This window comes from Rana temporaria, chromosome 4, assembly GCF_905171775.1.
Source record: "Rana temporaria chromosome 4, aRanTem1.1, whole genome shotgun sequence".
In the NCBI taxonomy this organism is placed as follows: Eukaryota; Metazoa; Chordata; class Amphibia; order Anura; family Ranidae; genus Rana; species Rana temporaria.
This window is the reverse complement of record NC_053492.1, coordinates 98,105,166-98,128,132: the sequence shown is the minus strand read 5'-3', so window position 1 is coordinate 98,128,132 and position 22,967 is coordinate 98,105,166. Positions and strand designations below refer to the sequence as shown.

Here is a 22,967-nt window from a genome sequence, read left to right as displayed (position 1 = left end):
TCAAAATATATAAAAACGACTAGTTAGAATTACAGATAGCTGGCTGTATGCCACCAGAACACAGTCTGGGATCTCATTCCTATTCAACAGTACAGAGAAGCTGGAGCAGGACACAGGGATCCGTCAGGACTCTTACCTCTGGCTTGTACAGTCATATGTGCTGAGGAGCTCTTGGACCCAACAATGTTTACAGCTTGACACTCATACTGGCCCTGGTCATGCAACGCCACACGAAGAATCCTCAATGTCCCAGAAGACAAGACTTGATGCCTTCTGTCAACGGACAGGGGGTTTCCTAAAAGAGCACAAATTTATTACCCAATAAACACAGAGCACATAATCAAATAAACAGTTCCGAGTCATTTATTTGAGATTAATTTCAGAGGGATTAGACTTGAATGAGAAATAAGAGAAAGAACATGATACAGCAATAATCCCGAGAACATTCTGTAAAAATCTCAGGTTAATTCTCAGCAAACAGAAGGACAACTGTTATTGACAGCTAAGATAAGACAAAAAAATAAAATAAAGAGCGGCCCAGCAGTGCAAGTAGTTTACGTTTTTTAAACTGTTCAGAATATGTAACATATTATACAGACATATCATCTGGGTATATATTTATTATAACATACAGTGGGGTAGATTCAGGTAGCCTACGCTATAATTTACAGCGGCGCAGCGTAGTGTATTTACGCTATGCCTCCGCAACTTACAGGAGCAAGTGCAGTATTCAGGAAACACTTGCTCCGTAAGTCGCGGCGGCGTAGCGTAAATGGGGCCGGCGTAAGCGCGCGTAATTCAAATGGGGAAGGGGGGGGGTGTTTTATGTTAATATGTGATGACCTGACGTGATTGACGTGATTTACGAACGGCCCATGCGCCGTCCGTGTACATATCCCAGTGTGCATTGCTTCCAAGTACGGCGTAACGACGTATTGGTTTCGACGTGAACGTAAATTATGTCCAGCCCTATTCGCGAACGTAAATAATTCAAATTTCGAAGCGGGAACGACGTCCATACTGAACAATTGCTGCGCCTCCTAATAGCAGGAGCAGCCTTACGCCGAAAAAGCCTCAACACAAACGACGTAAAAAACCAACGCCGGGCAAACGTACGTTTGTGAATCGGCGTATCTAGGAAATTAGCATATTCTACGCCGACAACAACGGAAGCGCCCCCTAGCGGCCAAAGTTATATTGCACACAATTCTACGCCGCCGCAATCAAGTTAAGTCGGTGGAGGAAGCCTATTTTTTCAGCGCAACTGCCTTTGTGAATCGGCGTAACGCTACGCGGGCGCGGAATTCAAATTACGGCGGCGTATCTGGAGGATACGCCGCCGCAAAAGGTACCTGAATCTACCCCAATGTGTTTTGAAATACATCTAGCATAACTACCTGAAGCTATCCTTATTTTAGCGGACAGTATTTCTCTGCACTGCAGAACTGGGGATGGCCAAACAGACCATAGTATTGCACAGTGCAGTCAATCGTTAACATTGGCAACAAAAGGGTAAACTTCTCACTAAGTTTCCCCGTCTTTTTACTCCTACCTCCCTAAGCATGTGTAGCCCACACTCCCCTCTCAAAGCTCTATACTTGGATAGATCCTGTGCCGGGAACCATGGCATTATTTACATTGCTCCCCCAGCTCCTTGCCCAATATCTGTGCATTTAACTTTAGCAGCAAAGACGTCTATTGGACTGGGAGACAAATTGGTTCCTCTGATGACTATAAATATTTAAATATTGCACTTAATGTGCTTATATAAACAGGTTTAACCCAATGTCCTGGTGCTTGGAAATATCTTTAGTTCTGGGCGGGTGAAAGCTGGAGACTGGTACAGAGCAGCCCTCCTCCAGCTGCTCTGAAACCAATTTGCTAACTCTGCTGATTGCAAGACCCTGCAATTTATGTTAAGTTCTTTTAAAGTCTACAGTGTCCATGCATCTAGCTAGTACTAAACATGTTCATACATCCGACTGTCTAGGTGACATTGACATTGAGATTGAGGCAGTTTTTGATAATCTATTTTTTGGATGCTGACAGTATAGTTGAGCCTTCTGTACCTATTGATGCACTAGTATGCTTTTCTTGTATACATAAAGTAAAAAAAAATAAAAAAGTCCATTTATATCAACTGTTATGTGTATGTGTGCGTGATTTTTATCCTCCAACAATTCCCATAGCCCTGTATATTCCATTTCCTGAGGAAGGCATTTACTTTTTTTTTAAGCTTTTAACACTCTCAGCTGTTACCACTTCCTGTTAATATCCACATTATTACTGCTCCAACAGTAAGGCTGGGTTCACACTTGTCCTACAACGGTCCTACATTGGGAGCTCATGTAGCATGACGTGTGAAAATCAATGTTTCCCTATGAGAGCTGTCTTAACTGGTCCTACACAAGTCGGTCCGACTTTGAAACTACTCCCTGTACTACTTTGGTCCTACTTTGATCCTACATCAGCCCATTGAATATCATTAAAGTAGGATCAAAGTAGGAGCCTTGTCCTAACCATCCGACTTTTGACATCCGACTTGTGATTACAGCAGCAGTAAAAGGAATTTATCTCACTCTGGGATTGTTTTGATTGGTCAAAGAACAAGTCAGACTATCACAAAGTCGGATCAAAGTAGTATCCTGTTCATGAAAGTAGGATGGATGTAGGACCAATGTAGGACCAATGTAGGATCAGTGTAGGACCAATGTAGCAGAGCAAAGTAGGATCAAAGTAGTGTAGTAGTGTGAACCCAGCCTAAGGCCCCTTGCACACTGGGGCGTTTTTCATGCGGTACAGCGCTAAAAATAGCGCTGCTATACCGCATGAAAAATCATGCCCTGCAGTGTTCAATGTGAAAGCCCGAAGGCTTTCACATTGAAGCGGTGCGCTAGCAGGAGCGCACCAAAAGTCCTGCTAGCCGCATCTTTACCGCGGTATAGGAGCGGTGTGTTCACCGCTCCTATACCGCGCCTTCCCATTGAAATCAATGGGAAAGCGCAGTAATACCGTGGTATTAACCCTTTTTCGGCCGCTAGCGGGGGTTAAAACCTCACCGCTAGCGCCCGAATATCGCGTTAAACACGACGGTATAGCCGCGCTACAAATAGCGCGGCTATACCGTCACCGCGGCTCCACGCTGCAATGTGAAAACAGCCTAAAGAAGGCTTTCAGTAACCCAAGAAACCTCCTTTCTTCTAACCTCAAATTGTGGGCATGTGAATATTAAAGTGGATGTAAATCCACTCTCATCCTTTCTAAATTACTGCTGATCTATAAGGATATAGATGCCTCCTGCATGTATCCTTACCTGTCAAATGTCTCCCCTCTGTTTGTTATAAGAACTGAAAAACTGCAGATTCTGTGGGTGGATCTGTTGTCTGGAGCTCGGTGGGTGGAGTCGTGATGTCAGTAGACTCTGCACCCTCCTCTACACTCCCCTTGTCAACATGAATTTTTTCCTGTGTATTCCTTACACTGAATTCTGCTATGATCACTAACATCCAGTCAAAATCTAGAAAAGTAACCACATGACTTCAGAAAAGGAGTGGGGGTGGGAATTAAAAAGTAATACCCGTCTCCAGGCTAGTGCATGAGATATGTAAATAACCTGTCACTCACAGCAAGGGGGCGGAACGTTTTTTCTCGGCAAGTGTTTTATTTCACTGAACAATAAAAGAGGATTGCTCAGAGCTGGATTAACTCTGCGTGGCAAGACTGGGCACAGATGATAGGAAATCTTATACTCTGCATTGTGACATTAAAAAATGTCGGGTTTACATCCACTTTAAGTCTTTAGCATTGTATCTACGGCCAATTTATTTTTAGTTTTGGATAGTGTAGGATAGGGGTAATCAACTCTATCACATTTTTTTTCTTCACTGTTTTTTCCTTCTGGGGCGACTCACCCTCGCTATTTATTCGGTTGACCATTGAAAGTGAGGGAAAAATCTAAAATGTAAAAATGTCCTCACTTTGGAGAGGATTTGTTTATCACAGTACTACAGTGGGCTGTGCACCTGGATGCTCAGTGGCATAAAAGAGTATGTGTGGTTAATGGATTTGTATTTCAGGTCTCCCATAGATAAGCCCCATCATAACAGAACCACTTTATTGGCACAACAATGCCAGTGTGGGAGTAGGTGACCAAATAAGATGCTCTGAAATCTAACTAAGGGCTCTTTCACAAGGCATTGAAAATTGGCGGTTGGGTCGTGTTTTTACAGCTTCCTGACAGACTATCAACGCCATTCAATATAGTTAAAATAGGGAGGGGATGCAAAGTTAGCATTGCCTTGTATCACATTGAAATAAAATGAACACTGCCTGCAAAGTTCGGCAGGCGTCGATGCTTTGCTGCCACCTCCATTCACTTCTATTGAAATGCACCACAATTGCACTGTAAACACACCTAATGCCGCGTACACACAATGGAATTTCCAACAAGAAAAGTTTGATGTGAGCTTTTGGTCGAAAATTACGACCGTGTGTAGGCCCCATCGGAATCAATTAGATGCATGCTGGGAATCACTGAACTTCATTTCTCTCAGCTCGTTGTAGTGTTGTACGTCACCGCGTTCTTGATGGTCGGAAATTTGTGTGACCGTGTGTATGCAACACAAGTTTGAGCCAAAATTCCGTCTGAAAAAATCCACGGTTTTCTTGTCGAACGTTCCAATCGTGTGTACGGGTCCATAAGAGTCAATTAGTGACTTGTACAAATAAAAAAAAAAAAAAACACATCTCAGGGTGTTTGAGGTGCGTTGCCGGATGCAAAATGAACGCCTGTGCAATGCAACCAAAATGCTATTAACACTATAGGTGCATTAATGCTGCTGTAGAATTTAATGCCCGTTTTAAGGAGCCCTAATAATGGTATCTCAGTCACCTTTATCTCAGCTTCAGAAAGCTAGCATGTGGGACGCACTATAAGGCTGCATGTGCAAGTTACAATGGATAAATCAATAGCAATCAATTAGAAATGAATGAAAAATTATTTAAGACACAATGTAAGGACCCATCACATGCATCATTCGACACCAAGTAGTCACATACTGTAGCAGCTTGTGTGCATGTCTGTCTATTGGGCAAGCTGATCTTTCCCTTCTGTGGGGTTAAGACTTTTTTTCACCAAGGTTAAATAAGGCCCAATAAGTTTGTGGTGTCTGGGATTTAGCACACATGTGTAATCCGCTTCTTAATCTCTTTTTGATAACTTACTGGTGTGTTTAAAAAAAAGACAGGAAAAGCCTCAAAGCAGTCATAACACCATTAATCTAAATAGCAGTGTAATGTCTTGGCCTAAGCAAAGGGTTTCACTGTTACGCTGTTTGTGGCTTCCTGATGAGGGCGAGCAGAAAAAAAAAAATACTTCTTGGATGATGTGCTATTGAGTTGCATTTGAAAATACTGCATGAAGCCTGTTACCTCCTTTGGTCCAAGCAATTACTGGCTGTGGATTTCCTTGAGCTTCACAATGGAAATCCACATTATGGCCTTCAAACACATTCCGGTCTTGTGGAACAACGGTGAACTGAGGAACAGCTGAAAAGACAAAAACGTACATAATGTAATGTGCAGGCCTTTATTATTGTTCAGCCCTATTTCAACTATATGGTTAATATAAAGTGAAAGTTGAGGCACCAGAATAAAGACCCCGTTCTGTGGAGAAATGCTAAATATATGCATTAGAATCTTTTTTTAAAATTAAAATAATCTGTAAAGAACTACAAAAAGGACCGCTAAAATCAGGTCACATGAGCCTGCTGTATTGCTTGTTATTTACAAAAAAGTCAGCCTAAGAAAACATGTTGTGGCTGAGGCTCAATAATGGAACATCTGATATGATCTGCGCTGCATTAGATTAATTGGAAAACAGAGAAGACATCAGGGGTCTTTTAGACCCCTTCATGTGATGAAAAAAAAATAAACTGTAAAAAAAATAAAAAAAAGTTACATCCGAGCATAGAAGCCGAAATAAAAAAAAATTTGAGGCCCCCCACCCTCACATACACGCACGTATAAATGTAAACACACTCGCCGGGGGGAGCCTATATATGAAAACCTTGATACATGTTACAAATTGCTGCACATGGCGGTGGTCAGAGCAATAATTCTAGCGCCAGAGGTCCTGCATAATGCTAAACAGTTGACTGTAGCAGCTTTTCAAGCAACACTTATGGAAAATATAGGGCACTGAAGTTTGCTGCCATTTCACGGGTGTACACAATTTTGAGGTTTGACATGTTGGGTATATATATTTTTTTTCACAGCTTCATCTTTTATGTGTTACCAAAAAAAAAATGGGTAATTTATTGCGTGTGTGTGCCCTAAAATTAACTTTAGTGTATTTTTAAAGTGGGGGTTCACCCAAAAAACTAATTTTTAACATTAGATTGAGGCTAATTGTGGGAAGCAGAATCGGGTGTTTTTTTTAAATCAATGCAGTACTTACCGTTTTAGAGATAGATGTTCTCCCGCCGCTTCCGGGTATGGGCTGCGGGACTGGGCATTCCTATTTGATTGACAGGCTTCCGACCGTCGCATACAGCGCGTCACGAGTTGCCGAAAGAAGCTGAACGTCGGTGCGAAGGCGCAGTATAGAGCCGCACCGACGTTCGGCTTCTTTCTGCAACTCGTGACACGCTGTATGCAACGGTCGGAAGGCTGTCAATCAAATAGGAACGCCCAGTCCCGAAGACCATACCCAGAAGCGGCGGAGAACATCTATCTCTAAAACGGTAAGTACTGCATTGATTTAAAAAAAAAACACCCGATTGCTTCCCACAATTAGCCTCAATCTAATGTTAAAAAAAAAATTCGGGTGAACCCCCGCTTTAACTTGTTTCTTAGATCTTTTTGCCAAAATCATTGCATCATGAAAAATGGAAATTACCACCATTTTATTTTCTAGGGTGTCTGCTTTTAGAAAATATATAATTGTTCCTGGGTTTTATGCAATCTTCTTTGAAAAAAAAAAGCAAAAACTTTTTTGGCAGCAAAAGGGTTAAAGTCCAGCCATCATACATATGCGTTCATTGCAAACATCTCTGGCAGCAAAAGGGTTAAAGTCCAGCCATCATACATATGCGTTTATTGCGGTAGGAGATTTGTGTGCCGAGAGCGCACACACGGCACATCGACCAAGCATTCACTGACAGCTCTTGGTCAAGGCTTCTGATAAGGTCAGCAAGGTGGGCTCCCAATCACATGGCCTCTGTGAGAGCCAATTAAAGCAGAAGCCATGTTGCCTCCTGAGCATTCAAGCCTGTTAAAAAGGGCCGCTTGGCAGTGGTGTTAAAGCAGAGTGCCACCCAGAAATGGAACTTCCGCTTTAGGGAAGGTGACCCCCTGATATGCCACATTTGGCATGTCATTTTTTTTGGGGAGGGTTTCCGCTCCCACTTCCTCCCTGGGCACCATGGCACCCGGAAAGAAGGTCACCTCTCCCCCCTCCCTCTCTGCAATCATCAGGGACACGTCACAGGTCCCATATGATTGCTCGACCAATCACAGAGCGCAGCTCGCGCATGTGCAGTGCGTGCCCGGCTGTGAAGCCACACTTAAGCGCCCACAGTAGTGATGCTGGCACCGTGGGGAGGAAGGGGAGACAAGTGGGGCTTCATTCCCCTGCATCGCTGGATCCTGGGACAGGCAAGTGTCCGATTATTAAAAGTCAGCAGCTGCAGAATTTGTAGCTTCTGACTTTTAATAATTTTTATCTTAGTAGAAACTCTGCTTTATAAGGTTAATATAAAACCTCCATCTCCCCAAATAAATAAATAGGTCTTATTTTAATTTTAAATGCAAATCTCCAGGGTTAGAATATCCTGACTTGGCAATGAAGATAATTATTATGGTCAGTTTAGGCATAGTACTTAGAAGAGCCCCCAGCAAAGAGATTGTTGATCTTCTATAGTGGATAGGATCCAGCTGGCTGACGTGAGAGACCTGATTAAGCAGAAATACTTATGGAGGGATATTGATGGAAACAAGACTGCAGCTGGGTCAGCCAGATGACCAGGGACTCAGGACTTTGCAGCTGCTAAACACCAAGAGTTGCACAGTTCTGTGAAATGTATGAGGATTCAAGGATCCCCTAACACAGGATCACAACTGACTCCATTACAACATCCGTAAATAAATTCCTTGCATGGATTTTAGAAATTAAATTTCATAATCGCCTACACCTGCAAAAATGTGCATTGTTCCTCCAAGTAGCTAAACTAGAATTAAAATAAAGCTAGTTTTACTACTTCATTTTCCATCAAATTTTTTTGGCAGATGCTAAAAGCAAACAAATAAAAAAAAAAAACATATGTAAATAGCAGCAAAAAAATGAAAAAAAAAAAAAACTGACCAAAACAGACAGCAAAGTGATTAAAAAAAAATGCAATGTTGCAAATCACACAGCCCATGCTTTTCCCACTCTTTCTTAAAGTAAATCTTTTCAGACAAAGATAACAGCTGCTAATGCTAATCTTATTCTAAAAAAGGTTGGCTGCTTGGCTGTCATGCTGATCCATTGGCCACAATTTGATTACTTGAAGCAGAAGATATACTGTATTTGCTGGCGTATACCTTTTACACTTAAAAAAACTGGCCAAAAAGCAGGGGTCGTCTTATACGCCGGGTCAGCTGTTCGGATGCCTGCTGGATGTGCTGTAATACTGTATGTAGCTTTGGCTACATACAGTATATACCGATTAGCCAATCCCGGTGAGCGATGTATTCAAATGAATATAGAGCCTTCTCGGATTGGGGTAACAACCACTGCCAATCCGAGTGCCTACATACAGTAGGCTGCTCGGATTGGCTTTGAGAGTCAGAGGCGTGGGCTGATGATGTTACAGCCTTTTCCAATCCAAGCAGGCTTTGTAATCATTAATAGAAGACATCGCTCACCGTGATTGGCTCCATCTCCAGCAAGAATGAAGATTATGGCTCCAGAAGAAAGAAATATGAAGCATCGAAATGGGGGTCGTCTTATACAGTGAGTACAGGCAAAAAATCTTAAAAAAACGTAAAATTAGGGGGTCGTCTTATACGCCCGGTTACCTTATACGCCGGCAAATACGGTATGCAGATTAAGAAATTCAGGGAAAAGTCTGCAGTCCTTATCTGCAACCGTTATTCTGGTCAGTGACGCAGTATTGATGCAAGAAAGTTGAAAGAAAATTTCTCTTTAAAGGCCCCTTGTGCATGGGGGCATCTAGCTGCCGCGAATCCCTCATGGTGTTTTAATGAATGCGGGAGGGACAGGTGTAACGTACCGCCATGCTGCCTGTCAAAGTCTATGGATGGGGCTGAATGCTGTACTGAGTGGAACTCACATTCAGGGTACTATGGATTCAGGGAAAAATGCCCCAAATTTCATTCCTAATGAAAAGACACTCATTAGAAATTGATCTCATCTATGCAACGTGCGGCAGACTCATGTAACTGTCAGTAAGTTATAAATAAATCTGTCGCAGAATTGTTTCTTTAATTTGTTGCACATGTAAGAAATAGCAAGAAAACATTTGCATGGCTTTCATGACTTAGATGCAGGACTTTCTAATATGCCCATAATGCCAGAAAAGTGTTACAAATGATTTATTGATCTGAACCCCATTGTAGCAATAATAATTAGAAAAGAGCAGAAAACACTGCATCTGTCTGCACATACCTTGGACTATAATGTAAGCCGTGGAGTGAATGGTGTCTACAGTGTTTGATGCAAAACATGCGTACTCTCCAGCATCCTCCTGGTTCACATCCTGGATATACAGTCCTCCAGAGGGGGTGATGGTAATACGAGGGTCACTTGGCAGCGGGGTCCTGTCTCCTCTGGTCCATGTGATCCTTGGTTGTGGCTGGCCTGCTGCGCTACATTCCAAAGTAATGCTTTCACCAATCAGAACTTCTGTGTTTTGGGGCTGAATCACAAAACTGGGCTTGGCTGTTTCAGGAAAAAAAAAAAAGTGAAAAGACCAAAGTTTTACAAAAAAATCACAGATTGTTCAGAATTCACTCTCCTATTCATATTAATGACCTGGCATTTCATTGGGGAATTTATGGACTGCTCAGAAAAATCTCACTCCCACCAATTTTTCTCCTTTCAATCTCATTCTAAACTCAGATTGACTGCAGGTTAATTGTAAATGTGGTTGCTTGTCTTCTTCCACTCTCCAGGAGTCCTAATATGTATGACAATATGGACATGGTCCCAAAGGCCAACATAAACAATCACCACTGCATATAAGGCCAGATTTACATCTTTGAATTGCTGCACGATTCTGGCCAAAATGAGAATCAATTTTTTTTGCTTAGAATAAAGATCACAATTCTCTCACGATTCTTGCGGCGTAACATCATCTTTCATATGATACAAAAAAATTGGGCTAACTTTACAGGTTTTTTTTTTCTTTTTTTTTAATTCATTAAAGTGTATTTTTTCCAAAAATATTACGTTTGAAAGATGTGTGACACAGTGTGACATAACATATTGCAACAAATGCTATTTTTATTCTCTAGGGTCTCTGCTTTTATAATATTATATATATATGTTTGGGGGTTCTAAGAAATTTTCTAGCAAAAAATACGTATTTTAACTTAGTGTCAAGAAAAAGTGCAACAAGTGTCAGAAAAAAGTTTGATCTTTAAGTGGTTAAACTGCCCTCATCTACAGACAGAAGTTCTTGATTTAAAAAGAACTACATGTTAAAAATTCTCTTTATTGCCACCTAAGGCCCCTTTCACATGACTTGGATCCGCCTGTCTGTTTTTCAGGTGGATCCAAGCGGGACTTTTATGGGCAGGCAGATGTCAGCGGAGATGTGTCCGCTGACACCCGTCTGCCATCTGAACATAACGCCATACGTCTGTCTTGATCGGTCTTGGCGGATCGAACGAGATCTGCTGAAAATGGACATGCTGTCCGTTTTCGTCCGATCTCCCCATAGAGATCAGCGAGGCTCTGACAGCTTCCTCCCCGCTCGGTGAGCAGAGACGAGAGATCAACAGAGCAAGCCCCCGCTGAGCTGGCGGAGTCTGCTGAGCAGATCCACCTCGTGTGGAAGGGGCCTAAGCGATGTTGTGATAAACTTGGCAGGATACCTGTCTTATTTTTTTTGCAACTTTTGGCACTTTTGGCAGTCAGCAGAGAACCTTGCACTGAATCGAGGAAACGCTGTGTTAAGATTGTGAGGGGGGGTAGAATCATAATCTCGATTCGTTAACGATTAATCATGCAGCTATAAGATTAAGTGTATATTGTACCCTGTGTCAGGGAATGTGCAAAAATATATATATATATAAACTTAACACACTGTGTAAACCTATAGGAGATCAAAAGGAGTGCTTTACTAAACACAAAAAAAACAAACTTATATAAAATTAAAACCGCGCTGCCCTCTTCAAAAATACTCAAAATATATATACCATCAACACGTTCTTTTTCCCACATCCTCTTTTCATTTTTCACCTCTTCTTCCCTCCCCTCCCCCCCCCACTTTTCCTCTCCCTTCCCACATCTACAACTTTCCTTTCCCTTTTTCTCTTTCCCTCTCCTTTCTTTCCTTCTAGCCATTTACCTTTCCCTCCCCCTTCCCCCATACCCTTCCCTCTTTCCCAATTTCTCCCCCTTTTCCTTCCTTTTCCCTCCCTCCCTTTCCTCCCCCTCTGCCTTCACTCCCCCCTTTCTTCCCCCTCCCCCTTCCTACTCTCTCCCTTTCTTTTTCCCCTCCCCCTCCCCTTTTTTCCACCCCCTCCCCTCTTTTTTTCCCTCCTCTTCTCTCCCCCTTTGTCCTAGCTTTTCTTTTGCTTTCTACATTCCTGCACACTCTATATAATACCTCACCTGCACGGTCCTCCATCCACTTTTTTCACATTTAATTAATATATTTTCACCACTGATGCATATCCTTATCACTAGGTCCGTTCCAAGAATTGCTTTTCTTGGCCTACGTGTGAGCTATCCACCCACCGTTTGTTTTGGACCCTTTTGGGGTCAGAGGACGCTGTGCCTTTAGGTAGGAGACATGATTTTCAAATTCCCCCATTACGTTTCATATCGGCTTTCAGGGGCCGTTTCCCACATACCCCCTGGTAAAAAATGATGTGCTGCTTTTAATGTTTTATTTATGTCTTGTATTATATTTTAGACTGTCTCCTGACGAAGCGAAAACAAAATTCGCGAATCTAGTTGAGACTAGAGACTGCCTGTCTCATGGCTTCAATTCTTTCACCGATACCCCCCTCTTTCAATTGAAGGGATTGCACGACCGGTGACCTGATTGTGGTCAAGTGTTTTTTCATTGTATTTTAATATCATGTATTTTTTATTCTGTTTTTGATGTTTTCTATGTGAATAAAATTTTCTAAACTTATCCAATGTAATTTTTACTTGGTTGACCTCAACCAACATATGTAGTACCGGTATAGTCCTCCCCGCCCACTTTTTCCTGTCGGTGCTTCAGGGTTTGTGGGGAATCCCTGAAACCCCTCAATTTATTCTAGAATATTAGGACGATGGTACACCCCCTATATTTTTGTATTTCTCTAATCATAAAAGGTTAAAGCGGTGGTTCACCCTGCTGAACAACATTTCAGCATAAAATCCGGCATAGTAGCGCGAGCTACACTATGCCGGTCTTAATTTTTTTATCCCCGTACTCACGGTTATATCGTACATAGACGATTCCGTCTGCCGCGGGGAATGGGCGTTCCTAGCAAGAGGGAGGGTGATTGACGGCCGGCTCTGGCACGTCACGCTCCCCGAAGACAGCCGGAGTAGGTCTCGGCTCTTCACGGCGCCTGCGCACAGGCTATGCGCAGGCGCCGTGAAGAGCCAAGCCTATTTCGGCTATTTCCGGAGAAGCGTGACGTGCCACGGCCGGCCGTCAATCACCTTCCCTGTCCATAGGAACGCCCATTCCCCGGAATCTTCTATGTACGATATAACAGTGAGTACAGGGAAAAAAAAATACAGACAGGCATACTGTAGCTCGCGCTACTATGCCGAATTTAATGCTAGAGGGAAACATTTTATTTATTTTTTTATATATAGGGTGAACCCCCGCTTTAAATTACAACAGTGAAAAGGTACATGAGTCCAGAACATCAATTAAACAGAATCAAAGTCCCATATGCAACTTGAATGGGGAAAGATGGCTGTGGTGGTAATCTTTCACCATACAAGTTGTATATACCTGGTGGCAGCTTCAGAGGCGCCTATATACTGTGAGTTTGATGTACACTTTTATCTGCACTTTTTATTAAATTAATGGTTTTACACTATGAGATCTTCCTCCTGGTATTTTATTGCACGAGTATTGGAGTACCTCAGACAGAGGACCCACAGAATCAAGGCATAGAAGACCAAAGTATACATAGAGCAAAAGCGATAATTGACCTGTCTAGGAATAAAGGATCAGTATCTGATGTGGCGCGTCAGTCTATGTGGGGACACCAGAAACACCTGCAAGTGGAACATCTGTTTTTCGTCTTTATATTGTATGAGCACTTTTCACTGTCGACACAGTCCGTGTGGAAATTTTATTTTATTTATTTAACCACTTCAATACTGAGCACTTTCACCCCCTTCTTGCCCAGGCCAATTTTCAGCTTTCCGCGATGTCACACTTTAAATGACACTTGCACGGTCATGCAACACTGTACCAAGACAACACTTACAATACAATAGAGCTTATATTTTGGTGGCATTTATTCACCACTGTTTTTCTTTTCTTTTTTGCTAAACATATGAAAAAAGACTTAAAAAAAAAAAAAGCTTTGCTTCGTTTTGGTTATAACATTTTGTAAATAAGTTTTCTCCTTTACTGATAGGCACAGATAAGGCACCAATATGCAGCACTGATGGGCACTGATAGGTGGCACCGATATTCAGCACTGATGGGCATCGATAGATGGCTCTGATGGGCAACCTTTATGGGCACCAATAGGCGGGCACTGATGGATGGCACCGATGAGATAGCACCGACAGGCATCTCAGGTGGGGACTGGTGGGTATCGCTAATGGGGCTGAAATCATAATCACTGCATTGATCATCAGTGCAGACCCCCCCCCCCATCAGGAGAGACACTTATCAGCTCCCCTCTACTCACGCCCTGTCAGCAGTAAATAGAGGAGTGCAGATTACCTGCACAGCCTAGTAATGTTGTGATAAGCTGTGATGAACACAGCTATTCACATGATAAAGAGCCTATGTCATAGGCTCTTTACAGTGACTGGAGATGCGGTGTGTCAGAGCAACACACCGCACTACCGATTGCGGCACTGCGCCCCCGGAGGCATGCACAAGTGGCTTGTTCTGCTGGATGTCATATGACGTCCAGTCAGATTGGGAGAGCCGCCGCCCATCCGTCATTGTGCTATAGGCTGGGCGGGAAGGTGTTAATTGAAGTTCAGGACTACTTTGAGTATTATTGAAGAGAGAAGTGCGGTTTTAATTTTATAGAAAATTAAGTGTAGTATCTGTTCTTGTCAAATTTTGGTAAAAATAATGCTGTTGTACCTTTGAGCATGAGGGTGTCATTTAGTCATTTCTGGTGTAATAAAGTGGGTATGGTGTGCGGGATCCTATTCTCCCAGGTTTTATCTGGTCTGGTGCACCAGGCTTGTTCCTGGTTGTATGCAGCTTTTCCCTAAGTGCAAATGCCTTTCTGGTAAGAATGGAGCTGCTCTTGTCTGGCCAGGGGCTGGGATGGCAGAGATACCAATGTATCAATGCCCCATGCTCCTAGTTTCACTATGGATTGTGGGTCCCCATTGTGAGAATGAGCACTAGGACTCAATGTACCACTTGGTTCTTTTCCTGCTGTCACTTTTCTAGGTTTCTATAATACCACGCCTCATGGGCTAAGCCTTTTGACCAAGACCAGGGCAATTTCTGTTACTAGGCCACAAGGTCTAGCTATTGTTTTGCACATTGGCGCTTTATTTTTTTCTTCACATTTGTCAATGCACTCATTTGTTAGTGTCTTTCACTCACAGGATGTTAGGATATAGGTCTTCTGGCCTAGTCTAGGAGGTAGAAGTGTATCCCTTAGGTTTCTTCCTCCCTTGCCTTAGGAGTCTATTTAAGAGTGCCTTGGCCCTGACAGGAGCCTCTTGGAGGGTCAGGTATAGGTCACTACTCTTTAGGAAATAATCATACTACACACCCTAATGCACTTTTGTGGATGTGTTTGCATGCACTTTTTTGGTTCACCATGTGGTATCGTTTTTATAAAAAAATTGCAATGCACAAAGCACAGTGTGGCACTCTGTAGTTCCATTAATTTTGTGCATATCCTCAATGCACCACAAAAGACCTACACCGCCATCTGGTTCTCTTCCGTCGGGGAGGGGCGCTTTCTTCATTAGTTCTTTTACAGCGCCCTCCTCCCGGGCTTCTTCGACGTCTTCGATGTACCCCATACTGATTCACCTAGGGTGGGGGGGCCGGGATCTGGGGGCCCCCTTATTAAAGGGGGCTCCCAGATTCCGATAAGCTCCCCTCCCGCATACCCCGACAACCAACGGCCAGGGTTGTCAGGAATAGGCCCTGTCCTCATCACCATGGGGACAGGTGCTTTGGGGTGGGGGGGGACACAGGGCATCCCCCCTGCTCCAAAGCACCTACCCCCCCCATGTTGAGGGCATGCGGCCTGGCATGGTTAAGGAGGGGGGGGCGCTCGCTCGTTCCCACCCCCTTTCCTCACCTGGCTGCTGCTCGGATACGGGTCTGGTATGGAATTTGGGGGAACCCCACGCCGTTTTTTCGGCGTACGGTGTTCCCCTTAAAATCCATAGCAGACTCAAGGGCCTGTATGCTTCTGTAGGGGGAATCCATGCCGGTTTCTTATTTGAAATTTGGCGTGGAGTTCCCCCTCGAGATTCATACCAAACGCAGCTGACAGTGCACTGCGATTACCTGCGGTTATGTGCCGATAGCTGCGGGATTTCGCAGCTGGACGCATTGAGATCTATTCTTTCTATCCGCACAAAACCGTGGGTAAGAAAACCGCAGGTAACCGTAGTGTGTGAATGATGTCATAGGAAAGCATTGTGTGCTTCTAGCTGCGGTAAAATCCGCAGCTAAAAGCACTATTCTGTCCGGCCGTGTGAAAGGGGCCTAAAACAAGTAACCAGATTATTATTATGAAGTTATATGGTAAATAAAAAAGAACTTACTTGGTGTTCCATAATATCGAAGAGTAACCTCATGAGTCTTCACCTCTCCAGCCACATTTTTTGCCATACACTGATAGATGCCTTGATCAGCCTCTTGGGTATTTTGGATCATCAACGTGCCATCTTCCAGGAGATTCAGTCGGTTATCATCTTTCATGCTCAGTTCATTTCTACATAGATGAGGCCAAAACATGTTTACTATGGGTAGAGGAGCATGAACCTTGATACACAACAAAAGACTACGGTGGGGTCCAGTCCAAAGGGTACAGGGTATGAAAGGTACTGGACATGTTCTGAGACTCCTTTGGTCCTGGTGCAGGCCTGACCAGTCTGGATCCATTGGGCATTTAAAGAGGACTTTTATTTTTGTCTACATGCATGCATAAGTATAGACAAGTATCTAATCAGCTGATTTTGTTGCAGCAATGAGTGCAAAAAAAATCATGCAGATACAGTAATTTTTCGCACCAGACACCAGAATAGGGAAACTGATCTCAGCGATTTTTGGTATGATTGTTATTGCCAAACAAGCTGGTTTGAGTATTCTTGTAACTGCTGATCTTCTAGGACTTTCATGCACAACAGTCTCTAGAGATCACTCAGAATGGAGCAAAAAAAAAAAAAAAAAACGAAACACCTTGTTGATGAGAGAGGTCTGAAGAGAATAGCTGTGGTAACTCACCTAAAGTGGTTCTATAGGCCGAAGGTTTTTTCCTTCCTGCATTTTATGAATGAAGGTAAAAAACCTTCAAAGTGCAGCTCCTCCCTCAGCTCTTCTAATACTTACCTGAGCCAAATCGTGATTCAGCGCTAGCTACAGGAGCCTCGGCTCTCCCAGGTCTCTCCTGAGATACAGCCAATGGCTCCCGCTGCCGTCAATCGCAGCCAGTGAGGAGGGAGAGGGGGGCAGACTGAGCCATGCTCTGTGCACCCCATAGACACAAATAGGCAGCTCGGGAGTGAGCATGCATGAGTGCCCCAGTGCAAGCAGCTTACTTTGGGGGCATTTGGGTAGTGGGAGAAGCAAGCAGCGCCGGTGGGGGACCCAACAAGAGGATCGGGGCTGCTTTGTGCAAAACCATTGCTCAGAGCAATAATAAAATAAAAAAATGTACCTTTAGAATCACTTTAAACATTCTCCGTAGCAAGCAACAAAGATTATGTACCGTGTTAGCCAGAATTTAATACAGAGGTAGAAGGCAAACACACATTTTCAAACTGATACCTTTTTGTGGCTAACTATAAATATAAAAAAATACAAGGTTTAGGAGTTTTAACGCTCCTTCAGGTATTATGACAGATCAAAAGTCTCAAGAAGCTAAATAGTCTGAAAGCTTTTTCTGATAATTATGATGAGCAGAAATTAATCTCAGAGTGCACATCCAATTGAATCTTGAGGAGGATGGGCTAGAACAAGAGAAGAACACAATGGAGTCCACTGCTGCCAAGAACAGAAAGCGGAGGCTGGTCTGACGGGTCTCGATTTACGCTGTGGCACACACACATAGATGCTATGATCTGATTCCAAAAGAACACCTTAGGGATGTAGCAGAATGGGAGATTTGCAGCTGATAAATCTGCTTGATGCAATCTTGTTAACATGGACCAGAATCTCAAAGGAATGTTTGTGGGATGTGGAGTCCATGCCATGAAGAACTGAAAGAATTTTTGAAAGGTCCTGCCCAGTATTAGTATAATAAGGCTCTTTAGTGTTGGAAGCCCTTCCTTTCTCTTTTAATTATCTTGACATTTTTATACATCTGTTTAGAGTTATCTATATGTAAATTCTTTTTTGTGAGCTCATTTGTCCAGCTATCCATGATCAAAAAATAACTTTTACACAAAGCAACGCCATCTCCTTAGGAGACTTGCTCAACACGCAAATAAAGAAGCAATGTCAAAAATTCAGTCAACTGAGTATGCAGGAAACTGAGCCATACCAAACCTCTTTATTTAGGCAATGCAACATAACCTTGCTTTGATGGAGGGGTCCTGCCTTTCATTATGCGTCAAGAATAATACATTGAATAAATATTAAAGTGGTTCTGAAGTCTGGACATTTTTACCTTAATGCATTCCCTGCACGAAGGTAAAAATGTCCCAGTGTTTGCATTACCCCATCACTCACCCCATATACTTACCAATTTCAAGCCAATTATGAGTGGTTCTGTCCTCTCTCCCTGCCCACAGAGGCAGCAGCCAGACCCATTGGTTGCTGTTGCTGTCAATCAAATCCTGTGAGAATAGATTGGGGGGGGGGGCTGAGCCATACTGTGTGTGTCAATTGGCACACACAGCCTGGTGCCCACAGGTGTGCCCCTATAGCAAGAAGCATGCTACAGGGGAGCACAGAGGAGCTGCCAGGGGGACCCCAGAAGAGCAGGCAAGTATATGATACCTTTGCAAATTATTTAATGTATACTGGTGACCAATTGTATACTTCAGGAGAATAAGAATTTTGGAAATGCTATATGGGCAAACAAAAAACTCCCACAATGCCATAGTCACGTCTAACATTGTTATGAAAGAACTGAAAACCGATTGGGGATTTCATCAAATAGCAAAGAGGTCTGCCCCTCGAACACTACCCTATATACAACCAAGGCACCACTGTCCTACTTTTTCCACAGTTTGCTGGACCAACAGCGGTGATCACAGAACTCAAATTAAACTCTACTGTTGCACTGTAATAACAGAATTCAGCTGCAGCTGAAGAAGCAATCTGTGAGGGCAGCGCCTGGTTCAGGAATACCTGGAAGCTACAAGAGAGGATGGAATACTCCATAATAGAACACAAAAGAGGGCTGAAAGAAGTGGATTTCCCCCTTTTTTGCAACTTACAAGGCATAAATTACCGTAGGTGGGGAAAAAAAACGAAGTTACTTACTGGTAACGTTCTTTCCCGTAGTCTTTCAGGACAGCCACGAGAGACCTTGGCTCCTCCCCTCTGTTGGAAACACCGCGCCAGCCCATAAATTTCCTCCTCCCCTGCTGGTCCTCAGTTCTTTTAGAGCACCTCCAGTTGCTGGGGAGACACAAGAAAACATGATACACATCGTTAACCATATCACAATTCCTGTAAGGAAATCTTATACATACCTTTGGGTGGGTTACCCGGCTGTCCTGAAAGACTACGGGAAAGAACGTTACCAGTAAGTAACTTCGTTTTTCCCCTAATCGTCTTTCAGGACAGCCACCTGAGAGGATAACCGAGCACTTACCCTAGGGCGGGACCACAGCTTGTAAGACCTTACGTCCAAAGGTCTGATCCTTAGCTGACCAAAGATCCACCCTATAGTGTCTTACGAAGGTGGCAAAACTGGACCATGTCGCCGCTTTACAGATCTGCTCCGGCGTTGCTCCAGCTCTCTCTGCCTGTGAGGCTGCCATAGACCTTGTGGAGTGCGCTTTGATACCCTCTGGGATCGGTATGCCTCCTAAACTGTAAGCTTTTTCAATGGCTTCTTTTAACCATCTAGCTATAGTGCGTCTGGTAGCTCTATGTCCTTGTCTAGCTCCAGAATGCAAAATAAATAAAGAGTCCGTTTTCCTTAAAGTTTTAGTCACTTCTAAATAATGCAAGACGCATTTCCTGACGTCTAAGCTATGGAATTTCACTTCCTGTTCTCTGGAAGGGTTCGGACAAAATGAAGGTAATATAATTTCTTGTTCTCTATGGAACCTTGAGATTACTTTAGGCAGGAATCCCGGATCCAATTTAAAAATTATACGATCTGCAAAGATCTGAAAAAAGGGGGGTCTGATCGATAGGGCCTCCAACTCACAGACCCGTCTTGCAGTGGTGATTGCCACCAAAAAGACTGCTTTTAGTGTCAGCGTCTTTAGATTGCAATCTTCTAAAGGCTCAAAAGGTTTGGCTGTCAAAGCTTGTAGTACCAAGGACAGGTCCCATTTCGGGAAGACCGAGGTTTGAATAGGTCTCTGTCAGCTTAAGGATCTGAAGAATCTGACTATCCATGGGTCAGATGCTAGCCTTTCCTCTAGGAACACTGACAGTGCGGATACTTGACCTTTTAGCGTACTAAGGCTTAGTCCTTTTTCTACTCCCTTTTGTAAAAACTCTAGGACGGCCACTGAACTCTGTGTATTAAAGGAGTTTTCTGTGCACCATTTGCCAAAGCACTTCCATACCTTTTCATAAATTTTGCGTGTCTCTAACTTTCTGCTTTTCAGTAGAGTCGCAATTAAGTGGTTTGAGAAACCCTTTGCTTTCAGCAGTTGCTCCTCAGAAACCACGCGGCCAAGTTCCACTTTTCCACTTGGGGGCAGTATACTGGGCCTTGGGAGAGTAGATCCTCCTGGACTGGCAACAACCAGGGGGGTTCTATAGCTAGCTCTTTCAGTAAAGAGAACCATGGTCTCCTGGGCCAGTGAGGTGCTATGAGAATCAGGTTGGTGTTCTCTGCACGCAGTTTCCGTAACACTTGTGGAATTAATACGGGTGGAGGAAAGGCATAACATGTCCTGAAAGTCCACCTTTGTGCTAAAGCATCCACTCCTATTGCTCCGTCCTCTCTGTTTAGTGAGAAGAAGGTCTTGACCTTTTTGTTCTTCTTGGATGCAAATAAATCCACTTGAGGTGTTCCCCATTTTAGTGTGATCTGCCTGAACACCTCCTGATTTAGTTCCCAGTCGCTTTCCTTCAGCTGAATTCTGCTGAGGAAATCCGCTACTGTGTTTAAATCCCCTTTTAGGTGGATTGCTGATAGCGAGAGAATATTCCTTTCTCCCCATGTCAGGATTTCTTTCGCTAATGCCCACAGGGTTCCGCTCCTTGTTCCACCCTGCTTGTTTACATAGGCAATAACTGAAGCGTTGTCGGATCTTATTTGAACATGATGTCCCTTCAGTTGTCCCTGGAAGAATTGAAGTGCAAGCCCCACTGCCTTCAACTCTTTCCAATTGGAGGATCTCCTCCTCTCTTCCCTTTTCCAAATCCCTTGGGTTACTTGGGAGCCTAGATGTGCTCCCCATCCTATCCCACTTGCGTCCGTGGTAAGGATTTGGGAAATGGGAAGTGTCCACAGCCGACCTATGGTCAAGTTTTCCACCGTCCTCCACCACCAAAGGGTTCTTTTTACCTGTGTCGGTATTCGAACCTGGGTGTCTAAGGACTCCTGCCTGTGGTCCCAAACCTCTAGAAGGAACATTTGCAGTGGTCGGAAATGTAAGGCTGCCCATTGAACAGCTGGGATTGCCGATGTTAGCAGCCCCAGTGTTGACATGATCTGTCTGATGGTACATGGTGAATTCACCTGAATTGCCTTTGTTTCTTTTTGGATCTTTTCTAACTTCTCTTTGGGTAGAAAAATCCTTTGCTGTACAGAGTCTATCACGTACCCCAAGTATGTTATCTGTTGTGTGGGCTTTAGATTTGATTTTTCCACATTTATTAACCACCCTAGATCTTTCAAAAAGATCTGTGTGGTCTCGAGGTTCTTTTGCAACCTCTCTGGGGTTTCTGCGAACAGCAGCAGATCGTCCAGATATGCAATGATGGAAATGCCTTGGACTCGCAAGGGTGCCAGGGCTTCCGCCAGAATCTTGGTGAAGACTCTGGGTGAGGAAGAGAGGCCGAAGGGTAAGGCCTGGAATTGTAAATGTAAGGTTCTGTTTCCCGTCTCTATCGCCAATCTCAGGAACTGTTGGTGGTCCCTGTGTATTGGAACGTGTAAGTAGGCGTCCTTTAGATCTAAGGAGACCAGGAAACAGTTTGGCGGTAGTAGGGCTTTCACTGAGTAAATTGAGTCCATTCTGAACCTCTTGTAGGTTATGGATAGGTTGAGGGGTTTTAGGTTTAAGATTGGTCTGACCTTCCCCGTGGGTTTTAGTACTCCAAAAATGTGGGAGTAGAACCCAAGTCCCCTTTCTTTTTTGGGGACCTCCACTACGACCTCTTGTTTCTTGAGATCCTCTAGGGCTCTCATTAACCCTTCGGCCTTTCTTCTGTCCTTCGGAAGTTTTGTTAAATAAAACTTTTTTGGGGGTGTTCTGGAGAATTCTAGATGATAACCTTCCTTTATGATCCTCAATATGAATCGATTGGAAGTCACCTTTTCCCACTGAGGGAGGAAGTCCCCCAGTCTTCCTCCCACTGTGAGCAATCTGTCATTTTTTATCATAGGCTTGTTCAGGAGCACGAAAAATAGCTCCTGCTTTGCCTTTCCCTCTCTGGGCCCAGGGTCTTTTCTGATTGTCTACCTTGGGTGTGAAGCGGGGGCCCTTAGGTACCCAATTAAATTTGTTCTGTCTCTTTTTGGTCTGCTGTGGCTGACTCCAGGGTGCTTTGCGTTTCAGCGGAAACGCTTTTTTCTTGTCCGCTGTACGGTCCAGCACTTTTTCTAATCCCGGCCCAAAGAGCAGGTCCCCTGTGAATGGGATGCCGCATAATTTGGTTTTAGACGCGCAGTCCCCCTGCCACGTCTTTAACCATAAGGCCCTCCTGGTTGAGTTAGCTAATGCAGACGATCTAGCTGCCATCCGTACCAGTTCAGCTGAGGCGTCTGCAATATAAGCTATGCCTCTCAACAATGTGGGAAATGAGGCTAGGATTTGGTCTTTTGCCGTCTCCTCCTCAATGTGCTCCTGAATCTGGTTCAGCCAAAATTCCATGTTCCTGGCTACCACGGTGACTGCCATTGCTGGTTTTAAACTACCCAGCGTGGAGTCCCAGGACTTTTTTAGTAATGAATCCATTTTCTTATCCATTGGTTCGGATAGAATGCCCATGTCCTCAAAAGCTAGGTCTGTGTGCCTTGAAACTTGA

General features: G+C 43.7%; 1 protein-coding gene across 1 annotated transcript in view; it reads right to left on the bottom strand.

The window, feature by feature from the left end:
* The window catches only part of PXDN (peroxidasin), a 185,246-nt gene that overhangs the window by 40,166 nt on the left and 122,113 nt on the right, over positions 1-22,967 (bottom strand). Inside the window, exons 9-12 of the mRNA XM_040348667.1 lie at positions 16,181-16,350; positions 9,671-9,943; positions 5,431-5,547; positions 137-295 (exon numbers count right to left, since the gene is read on the bottom strand). Coding sequence (XP_040204601.1) covers positions 137-295; positions 5,431-5,547; positions 9,671-9,943; positions 16,181-16,350 — 719 coding nt within the window. The remainder of the gene's footprint in view (positions 1-136; positions 296-5,430; positions 5,548-9,670; positions 9,944-16,180; positions 16,351-22,967) is intronic.